This window comes from Elephantulus edwardii, unplaced genomic scaffold (assembly GCF_000299155.1).
Source record: "Elephantulus edwardii isolate Elephantulus edwardi_28Jun2011 unplaced genomic scaffold, EleEdw1.0 scaffold00236, whole genome shotgun sequence".
Taxonomy (NCBI): domain Eukaryota; kingdom Metazoa; phylum Chordata; class Mammalia; order Macroscelidea; family Macroscelididae; genus Elephantulus; species Elephantulus edwardii.
The window spans coordinates 1431157-1451340 of NW_006399986.1; the positions used below are offsets into that span (position 1 = coordinate 1431157).

The following is a 20184-nucleotide window of genomic DNA, read 5'->3' on the forward strand; positions in this document are numbered from 1 at the left end:
ACCCTTGATGAAATGGACTGACTCAGTGACTGGGGTAATGGGGGTGGGGGTGTTAGGGACAGTAAGGTTGGCACAGGATAGAGCAGGGTTCAGAGCTGTTGTACATAGGGTCGCTGTGAGTCACAAGCGAATCGGTGACATATAACGAAAACAAGTTTAATAGTGGCTAAATAAGTGGCACCAGAGGAAGACTCAAAATTTTAAAGTTATGGTGAACCATAAAAATATGTGGAACACAAAACAACTGTGAGATATCATCTCACCCCAGTCAGAATAGCAAAATTTAACATAACAGCAAGCAACAAATGCTGGCGAGGTTGTGGAGAAACTGGAACTCTTATTCACTGTTGGTGGGAATGTAAAATGGTGCAATCGTTGTGGAAAGCGGTGTGGCGCTTTCTCAAAATATTGCAAGCAGAGATACCATATGACCTAGCAATCCCATTCCTGGGAATATACCCCGAAGAGACCATAACTGCCATCCAAGCAGATATATGCACACGCATGTTTATCACAGCTTTGTTCACAATAGCAAAGAGGTGGAAGCAACCTAAGTGCCATCAACAAACGAATGGATAGAGAAGCTGTGGTATATTCACACAATGGAATACTACGCCACATTGAAAAACAAGGAAACCATGCAACATTATTCAAAATGGGTGACCCTGGAGGACATTATGCTGACTGAAGTATCTCCACACAAAAGGACAAATACTGCATGGTGCCACTGTTGTAGAATGGGACTGACATCAGGATTGGGGTAAGACTGAGAAAAACTGGATAAATTATGTATGCTTCATTGAAACAGATGAGGGAGAGAACAATTTAAAAGCGATATATGATAGGGTATTGTGGTTATCACAAGAGTCCAGAATTAAGGTTGCATAGTGGAGTGTAATCGGGGTGGTGGGGGAGGAGGTGTGCGAGGGAATTGTGTACCAATGAAAGAATTCTACTTTTACTTTTCAAAGAGAGGAGCGTACTGGGTGGAAGGGTTCGTTCAGGGAGAAAAGTGCAACAATGAATGAATGGAAATCCAAAATCTCTGTAAATGTTCATTAAAATTAATAAAATAAAACTAAAAAAACCCTCAGGAGAAACACTTTCAACATCGACATTGCAATCATGCCAGATGTTTTCTCCAGAAAACCAGAGTCTTTCTGTCAAGCCCTCCTCACTTTCTTCTGAGCCCTCGCGAGAACTGCCCGTGACGTCCCTAATCCCACCAAGAGTCTCTTCACGACAATCCAGCCTCATATAGTTAGGCACTGACACTCCTCTCACCAGCCAGTTCCCAAACCATCTCCACATGTTAGGTATTTGACAGAGCATCACCTCCACTTCTTCGCACCAAATCCTGTCGCTGTGCTGCAATCCCAAAGGCACTCAGTTTGAATCCACCAGCTACTCTGTGCGAGAAGGATGGGCAGTCTCCTCCCGTGCGATGAACTGATTCTGAAAACCCGCTGGAGGGTCAGCTGTGGGTTGGTTCTGACGGGACAAGTCCACAACCACCACCACCACGACAGGAATACCACAGTGGGTGTCTTTAACAAACAGAAGGTTATTTTCTCACAGTTTAGGTGGCAGCAAGTGCAAATTCAGGGTGCTGACTCAGAGAGAAGGTGTGCTCTCTTCCTACGTTCCTTCTGGGGGAGGGTCCCATCTCCTCTGAGTAGCTGCACTTTGGCGATTTTCACGTGCCTTGACATCTGTCTTTCCCATCTCTGCTTCCCTTAGACCTCAAAAGAGATTAACTCAAGACCCCTCACAGGCCAGTTCAGCAGAGTGACGGGGACACAAGCTCAAAATACAAAAATCAAGTGGATTTCGCTACAGCAACAACAACAAAAAACCCACCACTGGAAAGGAATCAAGAAAAGCAATACCATTTACGCTGCCAATCACAAGATGAGATGCTCAGGGGTAAACACAGTTATAAACACAAAAGACCTATAAAAGGAAAATCACACGCTGCTACTACTACAAGAAACAAACGGAGACAAAATTAAATGGAAATATATTCCCTGTTCATAGACAGCAAGACTCAATACTGTGAAAATGACGACCCTACCAAAAACAAGAGACAGACTCAATGTCATGCCAACGCAGGTACCAGAGTCACTCTTCACGCAGGTAGAAAAGGCAATCCCCAGTTTCACTTGGAAAGGAAAGAGATCTCAAATAAGCAAAACTCTAATAAAATCAAAGTAGGAGGCGTCACATTCCCTGATTTCAAAACCACTGCACAGCCCTAGTTATTGAAGCAGCATGGTATTGGGACGACCACACACAGAATTGGTACTGGCACATGTTGTTGGAGTTGTTGAGAACCGTCGAGTTGGAATCAACCCACCCCTGACTTTCCCATGGGTTTTCAGAAGCAGTCAGTCACATGGGAGGATATGCCCACCCTTCTCCTGTGGAGAAGCTGGTAGATCTGAACCAAGTGGATTCGGGATTGCAACACAGATTCTTGCTCCCTACTGGCACATGTTGTTGTTGCTATGATCTATTGTTGAGTCGCTTGCGACTCATAGCAACCCTATGTACAACAGCCCTCAACCCTGCTCTATCCTGAGCCAACCTTATTGTCTCTGACACACCTCCCCCTACTACCCCAGTCACTGAATCAATCCATCTCATCGAGGGTCTTCCTCTCTTGCCCTGTCCCTCCAACCTCTCAAGCATGACGTCCCTCTCCAAGGACTGGTCCCTCCTTACAACATGCCCAAAATAGGTCAGACAAAGCTTCAGAATCCTTGACTCCAAGGAGCGGCCTGGTTTCACCCTCTCTAGGATGAACCTGTGTGTTCTCCTAACAGTCCACTGTATCAATTCTCCTTCTATCATCCCTTGATAAATTGAATATACCACAGGAGACTGTCGATGAGATGGATCGATTCGGTGATTGGGGTAATGGGGATGGGTGTGTCTGAGAAAGTGATGTTGGCACAGGACAGAGCAGGGTTTAGGGCTCTTGTCCAGAGGGCCGCTATGAGTCTCAAGCAACTCGATGACACATAACAATAACATGGTGTCTCCCCAAGAAAAAAGGGCGGTAACCCAATTACAAAGTGGGCAAAGGACTCTTCCCCAAGGAGGTTATTAGGATGGCCAACACATCCATGAGGAAATGTTAAAAGTCACAAGCAAAAAGTTGCAAATCAAAACAACAATGAGATACCATCTCATTCAAGCAGCAATTGCAAAGTTTATTAGGGCAGCAAATGACAAATGTTGGTGAAAATGTGGACAGACTGTAACAGTTATGCGCTGCTGGGGCGGGGACTGTAAAATGGCAAAAACACTATGGGACACAGTTCGGTGTCTCCTCAAAAAAGGTGAATATACTGAAACAGTTGAGGGAGAGAACTGTTTAGAAGGAATACATGATTAGGTATTATTGTCATGACCAGAGTCCAGAATGAAAGCTGCATAGTGGAGTGAACTGGGGAGGGGATTGTTTAACAATGAAAGATTTTTTTATCTTTTTTTTTTTACCTTTCAAAGAGAAAAGCAAACTGGGGGGAGGGGTGGGCAGTGAGGAAAGTGTGCAACAATGAATGAATGGAAATCCAAAATCTCTGTAGACTTTCATCACAATGTTTTTTTTTAAAAAAAGGTGAATATAGGGGAGCTCTGGTGGCCTAGTGGCAAGAAGCTGCACTGCAATCCCAGAGGTACGCGGTTCAAGTCCACCAGATGCTCTGCTGGAGAAGGAGGCGCAATCTCCTCCTGTACCAGTTAGATCTGATTTTACGGTACACGCACAAAATAAGAAAATTTTTTTTAAAAAAAGGTGAATATATTGGCATGCTCTGGTGGTCTAGGGGCAAGAAACTGCACTGCAATCCCAGAGGTGCACAATTTGAATCCACCAGATGGAGAAGGAGGGGAAATCTCCTCTTGGTACCAGTCAGATCCGACTTGAGGGTACACACCCCCCAAAAAAAATTAAAATAGAATTAAAAAAAAGGTGAATACAGAATTCCCTTATGACCCAGCCCACTACTAGGATTACGGTCTCAGGAAATCAGAGCTGAGATAGGAACAGAAATATGCACATCTATATTCATCACATCATTATTCACAATAGGAAGAAGACAGAAACAGCCCAGATGTCAGTCAACAAACGAGTGAGCTGGTGATATGTTCAACAGCACGGGTGAATCTCAAACTAATTCCCCTGAGGAAAAGGGAACCAGGCAATGCAGCGTTCCTGCTGGAGGATTATCCAATTTATGTATGATGCCAGAAATTCTAAACGTACAATGACGGACAGCGCAACAGGGAGCCCCGGGCAACAGGGAGACGCGGGAGCGAGGAGGATTACAGGGAGTTGTGGGGGTGACGGCTCTGTTCATGGCCTTGACAGTGGTGATGGAGTGGCGATGGCGTTAGGGGATGGACACATGTCAACACTGACTCAGCAAGGATGGTGACGTCAGGCTGGAGACTAAGGTGCGCCTGATCCAGGCTAGAGTCTTGGCAATTACTTGCTACGCATTGGAGAGTTGGACAGTGAATAGGGATGAGAGAAAGAGAACTGATGCCTTTGAGCTGTGGTGCTGGAGAAGAGTGTTGAATATACCATGGACTGTGAGGAGAACAAACAGGTCTTTCCTGGAGAGGGTGAAGCCGGGCTGCTCCTTGGAGTCAAGGATTCTGAAGCTTCGTCTGACATACTTTGGGCATGTTGCAAGGAGGGACTGGTCCTTGGAGAGGGACATCATGTTTGGGAGAGTGGAGGGGCAGCGAAGGAAAGGATGACCCTCGATGAAATGGACCGATTCTGTGAGTGGAGTGGCGGGAATGAGTGTGTTTGAGATGGAAAAGTTGGCATGAACGGTGTTATGAGTTGCAAGAGACTCTATGGCACATAACAACAAAGGATGGTGACACTTCTCTCATACTTTGAACTTGCTTTCAAGCGGGGCCCATCCTTGGAAAAAGACATCATGCTGGGAGAGGCAGAGAGAGCCAGAGAAGAGAGGAAGGCCTTCAGTAATATGGTCTGCCTCAGTGGCTGCAGGAACGGTGGGCTTGAGCCCGACAGAGATTGTGACGAGGGCGTGGGTTCAGATGGATTAAATTCACAGAGTCGCTATGAACTCCACGGCACACAACAACAACGCTTCAGTTAAGGATTTCTGCTGTAAACAGCAGGACACGAGACAGAGTTCACGCTCCTCCCCGCCAATGTGCCTGCACACAGACGCTGGTGAGTTCTCCCGCTGCAGGGGAAACGCCTCCAAGGGCCCCTGGCCAAGGGATCACAGTCAGAGCCCTCGCTCAGGGCTGCGAGAATGCAGTGGCCCAGAGGAATTTGTTTTGAGCACATAATGCATTTCAGGATTGTCTGGATTTGTTCACAGCTCATGTGGTTTACTGCTCAAGATAGCTTTCCCTAGCCACTGACTTTCGCCTGTGCAGCATCACACAGATAGTCTATCCACAAGCAGACTGTCTAGTCTCACCATCCCAGTAGGTTTAAACCGAGCAGATTCAGAGGCAGAAATTGGGAATATCAAACACCAATGGGGAAGAGGAAGCAGTGCAGGCCCTTCAGGGTCAAAGATCCCTGCACCAGCCAAGCTGGGCTCTGGGCAAGCTCAACAGCTGTCTCAGCAGTGAACCAGAGACCAAGGTGAGACAGAGCTGACTTGGGACTGCCGCCCTACGGAGCCGGAGGACTTCACCCAAGCTTGCTGGAGAACTGAGGGAAGACCCCATCACTGGCAGGACTAAGGGAACTTGTGTAACACTGATCTGAGAGGTCAGAGGGCCTGCAACCATCCTTGAGAAGCTGTCTGGAATGAGGGATTATATCCTGATGCCAATGTGAATGATTAGACAGCCAGCCTGTTAACTTCTCTCATAAACCCCATAACCAGGAATAGGGTTCAGTGACGTCTGGGTAGTCATCGCAGTGCATTTCGGGTCCAGCAGAGCAGTTAAATGTGGCGGTGCTGGAATTAGAAGTAGGTGCAGGAGCGTGGGAGACCATGTTTGAGCTCTCTGGAGACTAAGGTGCGTCTGATACAGGCCATGGCCTCCGCAATCACTTGTTATGCATCAGAGAGCTGGACAATGACTAAGGGGGATAGAAGGAGAATTGATGCCTTTGAGCTGTGATGCTGGAGAAGAGTATTGAATATATCGTGGACTGCTAAAAGAAGACCAAAAAAACGAACAGGTTTTTCCTGGAGAGGGTTAAACCAGGCTGCTCCTTGGAGGCAAGGATTCTGAGGCTTTGTCTGACATACTTTTGATATGTTGTAAGGAGAGACCAGTCCTTGGAGAGGGACGTCAAGCTTGAGAGGGTGGAGTGACAGTGCAACAGGGGAAGACCCTCTATGAGGTGGATTGATTCAGTGACTGGGGTAATGGTAGTAGGTGTGTCGGAGACATTGCAATTAGCACAGGACAGAGCAGGATTTAGGGCTGTTGTACACAGGATCGCTATGAGTTGCAGGCGACTCGATGGCACATAATAACAACAACAATTAGTTTCTATAATTAGTTTTGTACTGCGGATGTTACTGATGAAGCAAGTTCCCCTCTCTCAAGTTCGTAAGTCAGACTCGGCCTTCCCCATGCTGTCCACATTCATTTTACAGCATGTTAAAACTATCAACTGTTGGTACAACCACTGTGGAAGGCGGTATGGCGCTTTCTCAAAAAGTTGCAAATAGAGATACCATTTGACCCAGCAATTCCACTACTGGGAATATACTCCAAAGAAACTGTAACTGACATCCAAGCAGATATATGCACACCCATGTTTATCGCGGCTTTGTTCACCATAGCAAGGAGTTGGAAACAACCTAAGTGCCCATCAACAAACGAATGGATAGAGAAACTGTGGTATATTCACACAATGGAATACTATGCTGCATTGAAAAACAAGGAACTCATTCAATATTATTCAAAATGGGTGACCCTGGAGGACATTATGCTGAGTGAAGTATGTCAGTCACGAAAGGACAAATACTGCATGGTGCCACTGTTGTAAAACAGAACTGACACTGGGGTTGGGGGGAGACTGAGAAAGATGGGTTCAATAACGTCTATTGTATTGAAACAGATGAGGGAGAAAACTGTTTAAAAGGGATATGTGACTAGATATTATTGTTATGACTGGCGTCCAGAGAGAAGGCTGTGTAGTGGAGTGGACCGGGGGGAGGGATTGTAAAACAATGAAAGAATTTTACTTTTCCAAGAGGGTGGTGTACTGGGGCGGGGGGAATGAGAGGGGAGAAAAGTGCAACAATGAATGAATGGAAATCCAAAGTCTCTGTAAATTTTCACTGGAATTAATAATAAATTAAAAAAAAAGAAAGAAAAAGAACGACCACCACCACCAAAAAATCAAACAAAACCACCTATCAGGCGTTGCTGCCATCACAAAACCCTCCGCCTCAGGCTGCGGCAGCACCGGGGATCGGGACGTCACCGCTGCCACGGACGCCTCGGGAGCTGTGAGTGGTCCACGCAGCCCAGATTTGGGGGGGGGGGCGGGGAACCAAGAGTGAGAGAGATCTTGCTGTCCAGGGGCGGGGAGTGGCCGGAGATGGCCACCTGAAGGTGGAGCGGACCAGGCGGCACCCTTGCGGCAGTCAGGCCTCCCCAATAAAGTTTGAGTTGACAAGAGAGAAAAAAAAATTATAAACTGTTTACAAAAATGAGCAGTGAGTTGCCCAGGCAGCAAGGGGGCCAGAGGGTCTGGGCTCCAGCTCATCTCGGCTGTGTGCGGTGAGGCTATGTCTGTGCCAGCCCACGTTTGCCTTACCGTCTTGTGAATCAGGTAGAAGTCCTTCTTGTGGGCACAGAAGGCCTTCTTAAAGAGTCTCTTCTCCATAGGGCTCCAGACGTCCGAACCTGTTGGAGAAAAAGAGCCACAGAGAACGGACACGTCTCCCGGAACTGCAGCCTTGGCCGAGTGCAGACCACTATCCTCTCTAAAGCTGGACACACTGAGCACAACAGAAGTGTCCAAAATTCTGCTGGGCCCTTAGCTTGCTTTACTGCAGCAGAGCCAGTTGCTCAGTGGACAAGGTGTCATGCTGCAAACCTAAAGGCAGACAGTTCAAATCCACCAGCTGCTAGAAGGGATTTCTCTCTCCCTGGGAGATCTCCATCTGAAATTTCTAGCCTCTGAAAAGCCTCCAGAGGGTCAAAAGCAATGAGCTGACCAGGCCCCGTGGAGCTGACTAACTCCTGGCCACTCTGTGTGTGTCAGCATGAACCTCTGCTCCATGGAGGGCCCTTCTAGAGAGGTAGGCAAGGAGAGGACCCTCAGAGACACAGGCCGAGACCGACAGCAGAGGTGACTGGCTTCCCAGGACCGGGGACACACGCCATCCTGGCAGCCTTCCCCAGTCACCTGTGTAACGATAGTCAGCCAGCGGGTGAGGCGGTGACTTCTGGGGTCCTCTGAGCAGCAGCATCTCCAGGGCAGTCTGGAACAAGAAGAGTTGAAGGGTGGCCTAGTGGGTAAGGAGCTGCACTATCGGCCCGAAGGCATGAGGTTCCAATCCACCAGATGCTCCAAGGGATAGAGACGGGCAATATCCTTCTGTGCAATTATTATTTTTTTTAAAATTCATTTTAATGAACGTTTATGGAGACTTTGGATTTCCAGTCATTCACTGTTGCACACTTTCCCCCCTGCCCACCCCTACCCATTTTACTTCTCTTTGAAAATTAAGAAAAAAAATTCTTATTGTTATACAATCTGCTCCCCCCTCCCCCCAGTCCACTCCACTATGCAGCTTTCATTCCGGACTCTTTTCATGACAATAATACCTATCTTATATTCCTCCTAAACAGTTCTCTCCCTCATCTGTTTCAATGCCGTGTACATTATTAAACCCCTCTTAAGTTTCCCCCCAACCCCGATGTCAGTCCATTTTACAACAGTGGCACCATGCAGTATTTGTCCTTTTGTGAATGAGATACTTCATTCAGCATAATGTTCTCCAGGGTCACCCATTTTGTATATTTCACGAGTTCCTTGTTTTTCAAAGCGGCGTAGTATTCCATTGTGTGAATATACCACAGCTTCTCTAGCCATTTGTTTGTGGATGGGCACTTGTGTTGTTTCCAACTCTTTGCTATTGTGAACAAAGCCATGATAAAGACAGGTGTAAAGCCTTCTGTGCAATTTACAGCTCCAGAGACCCAACACAGGGTTGCTGAGTTGGGCGTCCATGGCAGTTGGGTTTAGGTATTTTTCTGGTTTAATCTTTATAGAATATAAACTGTTCACCAGGTCTTTCTCCCGTAAAGTGAGCCCACACTTGAGCATCTTTTACAAAGACCAGGACAATGCGGAGACCACGAGGTCTGACAAGCGGTCTGACGTCAGCCTTCAGTCCCCACTTGACAGCCCCACCCCAGAGCCTCCGGGGCGCTCCCACCACCTGCCCCCAGCCCACCTCACCTGGACGTCGCCCTGGGCTTCGTGCAGGCAGTGCAGCGCCAGCTCCACGTTCGTGCCCCCGCCTGGCATCACGCTGGAGCAGGCCACGTTGCAAAGCTCCGTCACTGTGTCCACCCGGGGGAGCCGCCACAGCGAGGGAGGGAGGAAGAGGCGAGGCAGAGGAGTTAGCAGGTGGGAGCGAGAGAGGGAACCTCCCCCAGACCTAAGAGACGACTTGCTGCTGTCCAGTGGGCATCCACACAGCTGAGGGGGACAGTATTCCACGGGGCCTTAAAGGCCAAGTTCTAATAATCTGCCTCTCCGGGGGAGTCTAAGAGGGGCACCCTGGCGGCACAGTGGTTAGACATTAGCTGCTACCCAGAGTTTGGGCAGTTCAAACCCACTCACGAGAAGAGGCGGCACTTGGATGCTGAAAGGTCCAAGGTTTGAACCCACCAGCCACGCTATTGAAGATGTGGCAGTCTGCTCCTATCAGACGCCAGCCTTAGAAATCCTATGGGAATTCTACTCTGTCCTACAGCGTTTCTGGGAGCGGCATCGACCCAGGACACTAGGTTTGGGGTTCCTAGGATTGAATCTTCTCCTGTAGGTAAGTGTATTTCATAGACTTCTAATTGTATGTACGATCTGAAAACATAACTAGACCCACTTGTCTTTTTTTGTGTGTGTGGCCTGTTCATACCACTTTATTGAGAACAGATGATCCACTTGTCTTTATTGTTTATACACGGTTGCTTCTTGTGGCCTCTGGCCCCACCACACCCTGCCCTTCCCCTGTTGTTGTTATGTGCTGTCAAGTCGCTTGCGACTCATAGCGACCCTGTGTACAACAGCCCTAAACCCTGCTCTATCCTGTGCCAATCGCACTGCCTCTGACACACCCATCCTGATTACCCCAGTCACTCAATCAGTCCACCTCATCGAGGGCCTTCCCCTCCTGTGTAAATTCAAACACAACTCGTTTGTGTCTCTTGCCCACATGTGGACTTCCCGTACGTGTGCAACACAAAGACCAGCTGCCATCCAGCCCATCTTGCTGCCTGGTGATCCCACGTGCTCTGTGGAATTTCCCAGCAATAATGTGTTAAAAACAGACCGCCCGGCCTTTCTTCTGAGGCACCTCTGGGTAGACTTGAACCGCCAACCTTTCAGGTAGCAGCTGAGTGTGATGACCGTCTGGGCCATCAGGGCCTGAGAACCACCTTCCGACCTGCCCGCTCCCACGCCACGGGTGAGACAGGCTGAGCGATGAGAGGAACCAGGGGAAGGTGCTTCTGCCACCTGTGCCGGACACGGAGGGACAGGGAATTTCGCCCAGGAGAAGTGGCCAGCGGCCACCAGAGGGCAGCGCTTCTCAGGCGATCTGAGAACCAGGAGGAGAAAGCCGGGGGCTCAGCCACCTCGGTCCTGCGTTTCCTGGTTGGTGGTCACATCTCCCCACGGCTTCCAGACCAGAGCGGCCATGTGTTCGTCGCCATCGACCAGAGACCTCTCCTGGAGCTCCGGGATCTCGGCCTGAAAGCGGCTTCCAATGTTGATGTGTCTGAAATGTGGGCCACACACAGACATGTGGGAGACGTCAATGGGACCCCAACAGAGGGTGGGGGGCGGAGGGCAGCAGGGGGTGATCCCCCCAGAAGAAACCAGTCTACAGGACGAACCATCTACATGAGCCATGGCCTCACCCACTCTGAGACCACAAGAAGTAGATGGTACCCCACTACCACGACTGACTGCTGTCCCCTGACAGACTGGGGGGAATAAAATATGGAGCAGGACCTCACAGCCCTCCAATGAAAAGGAAAGCCAGAGCCACTGACTGGTTGAGACTGGATGGAGGTCTTCCCAGGACTCTTCAAACCATGCACCACAACTAGTCCCTGACTTCTACTTTATGGCTAAATATCAAACCGGCTTACAAAATCATGAGATCAGCCATTAACTATTGGACTCCTCCTTTTTAAAAAAACAAAATCAGTAAGATTGCCCGTAAGTATTGGACTTCTTTTTTTTTTTTTGGTAAAAAAAAAATATATCACCTCTTGTTGTTTTGTGATCTCAAAAGATGAAAATCGTATTGGGGCAGGGAAACTAGAGTCATGGAAAAAGAACAACCAGAATGGAAATCACAAAGCTGTTCATGTACTGTCAACAATGGAACCAATGTAACTGGATAACTTGTGAAGAAGCTGTTGAAAAGAAATCTGAACTGTTGTGCGAACCTTCACCATACACACAAAATAAAAGAGTCTTTTAAAAAAGAAAATGATGGGATGTCCTGTGTGCCTGTTGTCGGGCTGTGTTCCTGCTCTGTGGGCATCTCAGATGTTCCTGGCATGCCTCAGATGCCACCCATGGCAGAGGTGAGCACGCACTTCCAAAACCTCTCAGGGGACGCTTTCTTCAAGTGCGTGTTTTGGGGTCCAGGGCAGGGAAGGGCATCTCTATACCTGGGGGCCACACCCACCTCACCACACTCCCTGGGAGCTCAGAAGCCTTGCACAGAGCCATCACTGATTCTACTAGAACCCCAGGGTCCAGGACATTCTGTGCCCACAAATGTGGCCCTGGCAAGTCCTGACAGAAGGATTCCTGAGGGAACTCCCTGCAAGTCCCCCAAGCTCTCATGCCAGGGTGGCTCTGCTCCTGGACCTGCTCCCTTGCGGAAAACTGGGGGTGGAATCACCCCAATCTGGGAGGATCCTCGGGTTCTATGTCCATCTCACTCACGGTTCAATGCTGATCTTGGAGTCATCCTTCAACACACAGATGCCAAACGAGCCGTCGACTGGACCTAGAAAACAGCCAAGAACAGACAGGCAGAAGGTCAACCAGCAAAGAGAACTGAACAACCACAACCAAATGGATCTAACAGACCTCTCCAGAACATTCCACCCACCATCAGCACAACACACATTCTCCTCAGGTGCACACAGAACATTCTGCAGGACAGAGCCGACCCTCGGCCAGGAAACATGCCGCAATCCATATAAAAGGACTCCAGTCACACAAAGCAGCTGTGGCCACGTCAGAATGAAATCAGGAATCGGCAGCAAGAGGCAAATGGGGAAAACTCACTAATAGGTGGAAATTAGCACATTTCGAAATAAACGACGCATCAGAGAAGAAATCATAGGAGACATTTCAAAACCACTTTGAGAAAGATGAAAGCACAGATCCCTAAAACTTGTGAAATGCCGCTAAACACCTCCTTCGTTCAGTCATAAAAGGAACGAAGGCCTGTTACGTGCTACACAGAACAGAAAATACTGTAGGAAGGACGTTGACGTGAAAGGTCACAGAACGTCCGCTTCCATTTATGCGAACTGTCCGGAAGAAGTCAGTCTAGAGACAGCTGGAAAGCAGAGTGGCTGCTGCCAACGGCTGGGAGGCTGCAGGCTGGAGGCTGCGGGGTGGGAGGGTGGTGCCTGCTCAAAGGGTGGAGCGTCTTTGGAGAGTGGGGTCTTTGGGGAGTGGGGAGACTGCTCTGAAGTTAAAACTGTGAAGGTGGGTGTGCAACCCCGGGGATATACAAAGAATGATGTAATGTATATGTTTAATGGGTGGCTTCTATGGTGTATGTATCAGATCTTTAAAGAGCTATATGGGGAGGGGGGGGAAAATCACAGACAATGCATTTCCTCCAGCCTGGTCTTGGCATCATGACCCCCGTAAAGAAGGACCGTCCTGCTGTTAAGGAAAGCTGTGACCGCTGAGGACACCCTCATCACTCACAAGCCCACACGAGACTGGGCAGGAAGAAGTTATGACTCAGGGAGCTCTGGTGGCCTAGTGGCAAGAAGGTGCACTGCAATCCCAGAGGTGTGCGGCTCAAATCCACCAGATGCTGTGCTGGAGGAGGAGAAACAATCTCCTCCTGTACCAGTCAGATCCGATTTGACGGCACACACACTAATAATAATGATGATGACGAAGTTAGGACTTAAGGCTCTGGAAATCTGCCGTGAAGGAGACGGGCACAAGGCGGACACGAACACTAGGCTCAGCAAAGCTATCTATCTGGGCCAAAGGAATAAGGAGCGTCCCATACTGCTTCTGTGAAAAGTTGTCCAAAAGATGTAAATGAGGATGAAGAGTCATTAGACAAGCTCAATTCAAGGGTTACCCTATGCACCTGTCACCACTTTAAAAAACCTACAGTCAACATAAATGAAAACAGCTGACTGTCAAATAAATCTACAAACTTGCAAACAATTCTCTCTCTCTCACACAGACTGACTCTCTCTCTCTCTCTCTCTCTCTCTCTGACACAGAAGGGCAGTCAGGCTGAATGGCCTCTTTGTTTTCTTTCTGGCTAAAGGGCTCTCAAGCACCGAGAACATTGCTGGGATCCCGGAACCTTCCCAGGACACTTCTTAACAGCAATAGGACCCTCGGGTCAGAAACCCTAGAGGTCTGAGAGAACTGCTGGGCCACATGGCACAGGGCGGGGAGACCCCCTAAACGGTGGGCCCAGAGAGAAGGGCGCGTCCTCACTCACTGAGCACAGTGCTGAAGAGACTGTCGGGGCCGGGCCTGGGCTGCGTGGCCGTGGAAGAGAGGGTGTTGAAGTACAGCCCCGACCCCTCGCGGATGGGGCTGAGCATGGGGGGCGGCGTGTAGGGCGAGCACTGGAACAAGAGGCCCTTCAGGAGCTGGTCCACCAGGAACACGGGGGACCGCAGGCAGCTCTGGTGATACCCTTGGGGGCCCAGGTCCCCAGAGGCGGAGGGCAGCGGAGGGACAAGCACTGGCTTGGGGCGCTTCCTGCGTTTCCTGTGCTGGCTGCTCTCCTCACCGTCTCGCTCGGCCCCGTCCTTCTCTTGTCCCTGGGGAAGAAGGGTGCTCAGAACCACAGGGGGCTCAGACACCCACCACCACACTGCCCAGCCTTGGGATGGCACCTGATGGGTAGGCGGAGGGAAAGGGGGCCCACACCCTGAGGCTGTCTGCGCCAGGACCCTGAAGCAAAGAGGCCGGTGAGGGTCCTTCAAGTACCAGACTACAACCCAAACCCACAACGTTACAGCAGGCCTGGGACTGCAAGGGACACCAAGCTGCGGCCTGCACATCACATCCCCAGATGTCCCAACCCGACACAGTATATACTCCCAAATATTTAATCTTGTGTTTAGCCATTGAGAAGGGTATTGTTTTTCTTAGCTCCAGTTCTGTATTTTCTTTGTCACTGTAAAGAAATCCGATTGATTTTTGTATGTTGATCTTGTATCCTGCCACTTTGCTGAATTGGTCAACTATATCCAGTAGTTTTTCTTGCTGAGTCTTTAGGATTTTCCAAGTACACTATCATATCATCTGCATAGAGTGATAACCTTACCTCTCTTTGCCAATGTGGATACCTCTTATTTCCTTCTCTTGCCTTATTGCGATTGCTAAGACTTCCAAAGCCATATTGAATAGGAGAGGCGATAGTGGGCATCCTTGCCTAGTTCCTAGTTCCTCTGCAACCAGGCGAGGACAGTCTGGGCCCTTACAACGTCCAGCATGTAAGGACTGAAGACCCGTCAGTGCAAAAGCCTGACTAAATGACAGCAGTTGCTGTGTTAAATGGTGTAAGAGGAAGCCATGTCTGATCTCCTCTATTTTTTATTATTTTGTATGTGTATACTGTCAAACCAGATCTGATGGGTACAGGAGAGATTAGATTATTCCTCCTTCTCCAGCACAGCATCTAGTGGCTTTGAACCCCGCACCCCTGGGATTGCAGTGCAGCTTCTTGCCACTAGGCCACCAGAGCTCCTAACTGTTGTGTTAATTGAAGGAGCTCAATTACAGACTCAGGTGACTTTCAGGTCCATACGCTCCATCCCAAGGCCCAGCGAGATCCTAGGCGGGACAGGAGTTCCCCAGAGTGGGCTCCAATCCCCCAAGACCCATCCCTGGAACGTAACAATGCTCTCGCTCACTTCCAAGCAATCTCCCCTCCTCTCTGCCAACCGCCTTCCTCCTCATCTTCTAGGTCTCAGCTCTAATGCTTGCTCCTACAAGAAGCCCTCCCTGACTTCCCCAGGCTGGGTTAGGTAACCCCTTGAGTTCTCCCTACTCTGGATTCTGTCTGTATGAGGAAGGTTCTGTGTTACCCAATAAATCAGGAAATGCAAGAGAGCAAAGCCAGGGTCATGGTCACGGCTGTGTCCGTAGCACAGAAGGTACACAGAGCGGGTCAAATGAATCAATATGGACAACTAAACCAGGGCCTGGAGTTAGGGGTTTTGTGGGTGTCTGTATGCCATCTTTCCATCATTCTCAAGAGGTGGGGAGACAGGCAGGAGCATCTAAACCCACCTTGGCTGAGCTGCCTGGGAGCCTGGTCCCAGAAGCCACCGGCACCGACATGGGGATCACCAGAGGGGTTGCTGTTCCGCTGTCCACTGGCTTGCTGGCTCCTGGGGAGCTCTGCCCATCCCCGTCTGGCTTTGGCACCTCCCTTGCTGCCTTGCAAACGTCTGAGCCAAACGCCTAGACAAAGAGAACAGACAGATCTTGAACCATAACCTCAACCCAGTGGATCGATTTGGACCCTTGGTGACCCCAAGCTGTGCCCCATAGAGCTGTCCGGGGCTGGGTTCTCAGATGCCATCAAGCCTTCATTCTGAAGTATGTGGGTAGACTTCAATCTCCAACTTTTCCGTTAGCAACTGAGCCTGTTAACTATTTGCACCACCCAGAGACTGAGAGAAAGACCAGCTGCGGAAAGGATGTGCCAGCAATGCTGTCGTGGGCTGGGTCTGACAGAGACTCGTGGAGCTCCTGAGAGCAGGGCCCTTTAAGTCTAGAACTGATCTCACCCAATTTCAATGAATCCAACTTTCGGCCCAAACAACATACAAGCTGATAAAGTGGTGAGTGACATCAAAGAGGAATGTGAGATCAAAAGGGCAGCTTCTGCCCAGGGACAAAGCTCAGGAAGGGGGGTAGGACAGTAGGCTGAATGGAAATGGGAATCACAGGGATAGAGTGGGAGGAGTGCTGCTCCACATGGGACGGTAATCAAGGCTGCAACACCTAACACGTACCCACTGGTGTTGAAAAGCGGCTCGCTCTATCATCTACAGAAGAATCACAGTAACTTAATAATAACAACCCGTTAATAAACAGATAATAATTTAATAATAATGTTAATAAATTGAGGAAAAAGCTGCCACAAACATCCAGGCAGTTAAGCCTGGAAGGGTAGGAATGCAGCTGGACCCAAGTGACCTGACCCCCAGGATGCCGCCGCCCTCATCCTCAGACGTACGACACCCCGTCGGTCACTGCCCAGCCCGTCGGCACGTCCACGCCGGCGCCCGTCACCTGCTGCTCCTGCCTCCCGCGCGGCGACGGCCACTGGTCGCTGTGGAAGCACATGTGGCTGTTCAGGCCCTTCTCCGTATAAAACATCTGGCTGCAGTTCTTGCAGACGTACGTGTTCCGTGACTCTGTCCACTCAGAGGAGCCCCCGTTCTGCTGGCTACTGTGGGCAGAAGGAGGAGCCCTGGTGGTGTGCGCTGCTAACCAGGAGGGCAGCGGTTCAAACCCACGGGCTGGTCCATGAGAAAAAAAGACGTGACAGTCGGCTCTCGGAAAGATCGAGGCCCTAGAGGTGCGCCAGGCAGCTCCTCCTGCCTTCCAACATCCCATTCTAAATAGAATCCACGCAAGAGCGGGGGGCTGGGATTGCGGGTTACGCAGAAGGAGGGGAGAAAGGATGTCGGGGCTCTGTTCCCAGTCACTGGGCTTCTGCTGTTGAAGTCCAGTCCTTGACAACTCCTGATGAGAACTCTGAGAAATGCAGGCCAGCCCCCCTCACTGTTCAGAGTCAGGTTCACCCCCCTCAGGGCTGAGTGCACACCAAGCCCACCCCCAGGGGAAACCAGGGGCCCCTGGAGGACTTCACTTACCATCTGCCCACTACGTTCTCATCCTTCATGGGATTAGGGAGCCTGTAGATATTTCCACCCTGAGGAGGACAGCAGAGCTGAGGCCACACGCCGTGGGGGTGAGGGGACGCTAAATGAACAGGACTGAAATGATCCAACTCTTAAGAGGACAGAGGGGTGAGCTTTCACGACACTGGATCAGGTCATGGTTTCAGAGAGGAAGTCAAAGCGTGTGTGCACGCACGTTCACGCCAAGAGACAGACAGATGGGAGACACACGCAGAGGCACACAGACAGAGATACATACACACAGGAGACACTGGCTGTGAGGAAAATGGCAAACTTTTGTGCTTCATAGGATGAACGCCACCAAGAAAGCGAAAAGACGAGACACAGACTTGGAGACATCCTTTGCGCATCTTGGCAAATGGATTAGAGACAGTAAACTCAAACCCATCTGTCCACTCGGCCCACGGCGACCCCGTGCACTACCCCGTGTACTACGGGGCTCAACTGCTTCCGAGGGCTTTTTGTCTCCTCGGCTGGAACCGACGGAAGCAGCATATCAGCCTGGTCTTTCTCCCTGGGCGCTGCAGGGGTGGCTCATAACACCAATCTTCAGGTTAGCAGTTGAGCACAAAGTTGTCTGGGTCACCCCGGAGACCTTAGCAACAAGAATGCTTAAAAAAACACCTCCTGTTGCTGTCACTCCGTCCTGACTCCCAACACCTCGGCATGACAGAGCAGATGGGAACCCTTCCGGGAGCTGACCGCCTCATTGGTCTTCCGTGGAGTGGTCAGTGGGTTTGTACTGCCGACCTTTCGGTTAGCAGCCAAGCATTTAACCGCTGGCCCACCAGGGCTCTTTGACAGAAGCTGACAAGCGGCAGACGGAACCTGGGCCTTAAGGGGCCACTGCTCACCCACCCGCCCCTGGCAGTGCGGGTACCTGGATTCTGTTGAAGATGGTCAGCTTGGACTTGGTGTCCTGCGGGGGCTCAGCCGGAGGCCCAGCCGACGAGAAAGAGGCCATGGCGACCTGGCTCGGGGACGCCGCGCAGCACACATCGGCCTTCACCTTCTCCTTCCGGTAGCCGGAGAAGCGCTGGCCCCTGGGGTTGCCTGAGAAGAGATGGTAGCTGGCACCCCGCGAGCAGGCAGGGCCCTTGTCGCCTTTGGTGGCCCCCGACGTGGTGCCGTTCTCGGCCGGGGCTGGCTTCCCTGGGAGCTGGGTGCCGGGCACCTCGTCGCCCCCCAGCTGGCTCTGCCGTGGGCATGCCGGGGAGAAGATGTCCCCCAGGTCCAAAGTCCCTTTTGCAGATCGTAGCTGCTTGGACACAGAGATGTCTGGCTTGGCAGAAGCGTCCATAGCGGTGGCTGGGAGGGCCGAAGGAGCGGTGGCCACCTTGGGTCCTCTACTGTCTCGCCGGAGGCTGCCGGGGGAAGGCTCCCCGGGGAAGGCGGGCGTGGACTTCCTCCTGCGGGCCGGGGACCCCTCTGGCTCCAAGTCCCCAGCGGGGGCCGGCGTGGGGGGCTGCTGGGCCCAGGCCGCGGCCGGTGGCTTGCGGGTGGTAGGCTTGGCCTCGGGCCCGGGCAGCTGGGCAGCGGCGGCCACCTGGGCGTGGGAGATGAAGCGTTGAGACTTGCTAATCATCTGGAACACCTGCATCTGCTCGTGGCCCACCAGGGACTCCTGCGACTTCAGGAAGAGCTGCCGGATGAGCGGCGTGGCCTCGGCCGGCAGCCCGCTGGCCTTCGGGGTGTCCTGCGGGCAGGGCTCCCCGGGGCTCTGATAGGATGACGAGTCCCCCTCAAGCCTGCTCTTCTTGGAGCTCCATGTGTCCTCTTCCATGCTGGCCCCTCGGGTGTCACTCTGGGGGTCCTCCTGGCCGGAGGCCAAGACACCAAAGACCTCTGGCTCGGGGCCCTCCCGGGCTGCGGCCACGGGGGGCTTGTGCACCATGAACACGTTGTTGCCTTTGCTCTTGGGGCCACCGTGGAGGTTCCGGAGCCACTGGAAGTTGGTGCTGGCCGGCTGCGAGCTGGTGGACACGGGCTGGCCTCGGAACAGGGGCAGGCAGGCAGGCAGGGGCCCTCCGTCGGGCCAGCTGTCCAGGGTGGCTGGGAGCTGGAGGACGGGCGGCTCAGCCTCGGGGGCCTCGGGCACCCTGCTCTCCCTGGCCCTGGGGTGAATGCCCGTGAAGCCACTGGCGCCGGCCGGCTCCTTGCGGGGCGGCTGAGACTCCTCGGGAGCCTCCAGCTCCGGGCTCACCGCGGCCGGCCCAGGGCAGGCTGCAGGCCTGGCCTCGGCGTCTGCAGGGGCGGCCGGGCCGGCGGGCGGCATCTTCTGGTGCACGAGGCTGCTCACGATGCAGCACAGGAGGTCCCGGTTGGGCAGCAGGGAGCCCGGGGACCTGGCTTCCGGGGACACCAGGGTGCGCAGGCCGCCCGGCGCCGGCTGGCTGGCGGGCTCGTCCCCGTCCTCGTCAGGGGGCGCCTCCTTCAGGATGCACAGCCCGTGCTGGACCTCGTAGTGACGGCGCAGCGAGCGGTAGTCGCAGTAGCTCTTGTTGCAGCCCTGCTCCATGCACACGAAGGGCTTGGTCTTCTGGTGGGTGAGCATGTGGCCCGTCCTGGAGGTGGACACGAGGGAGGGTGGTGGTCAGCGGAGGCTTGATGGTCAGCGCTGCCTCGGGACCCCCAAGCGTCTCCCCCCATGGGCCAGCAGATACAACCCTGCACAGAAACAGCACAGGGAAGACCACCGACCCACCCCACTGGGACCCCAGGCGTCTCCCCTGCACAGAAACAGCACGAGGAAGGCCACTGACCCACCCCACTGGGACCCCAGGC

At 51.9% G+C, this 20184-nt stretch overlaps 1 protein-coding gene across 1 annotated transcript in view; it reads right to left on the reverse strand.

Annotated features, from left to right (window-relative positions):
* ZNF541 (zinc finger protein 541) overlaps nt 1-20184 on the reverse strand; it is a 30542-nt gene that overhangs the window by 3025 nt on the left and 7333 nt on the right. The window contains exons 3-12 of the mRNA XM_006898699.1: nt 18281-19964; nt 17353-17411; nt 16766-16925; nt 15755-15928; nt 13950-14277; nt 12179-12242; nt 10849-10991; nt 9449-9552; nt 8390-8465; nt 7796-7884 (exon numbers count right to left, since the gene is read on the reverse strand). Coding sequence (XP_006898761.1) covers nt 7796-7884; nt 8390-8465; nt 9449-9552; nt 10849-10991; nt 12179-12242; nt 13950-14277; nt 15755-15928; nt 16766-16925; nt 17353-17411; nt 18281-19964 — 2881 coding nt within the window. The remainder of the gene's footprint in view (nt 1-7795; nt 7885-8389; nt 8466-9448; nt 9553-10848; nt 10992-12178; nt 12243-13949; nt 14278-15754; nt 15929-16765; nt 16926-17352; nt 17412-18280; nt 19965-20184) is intronic.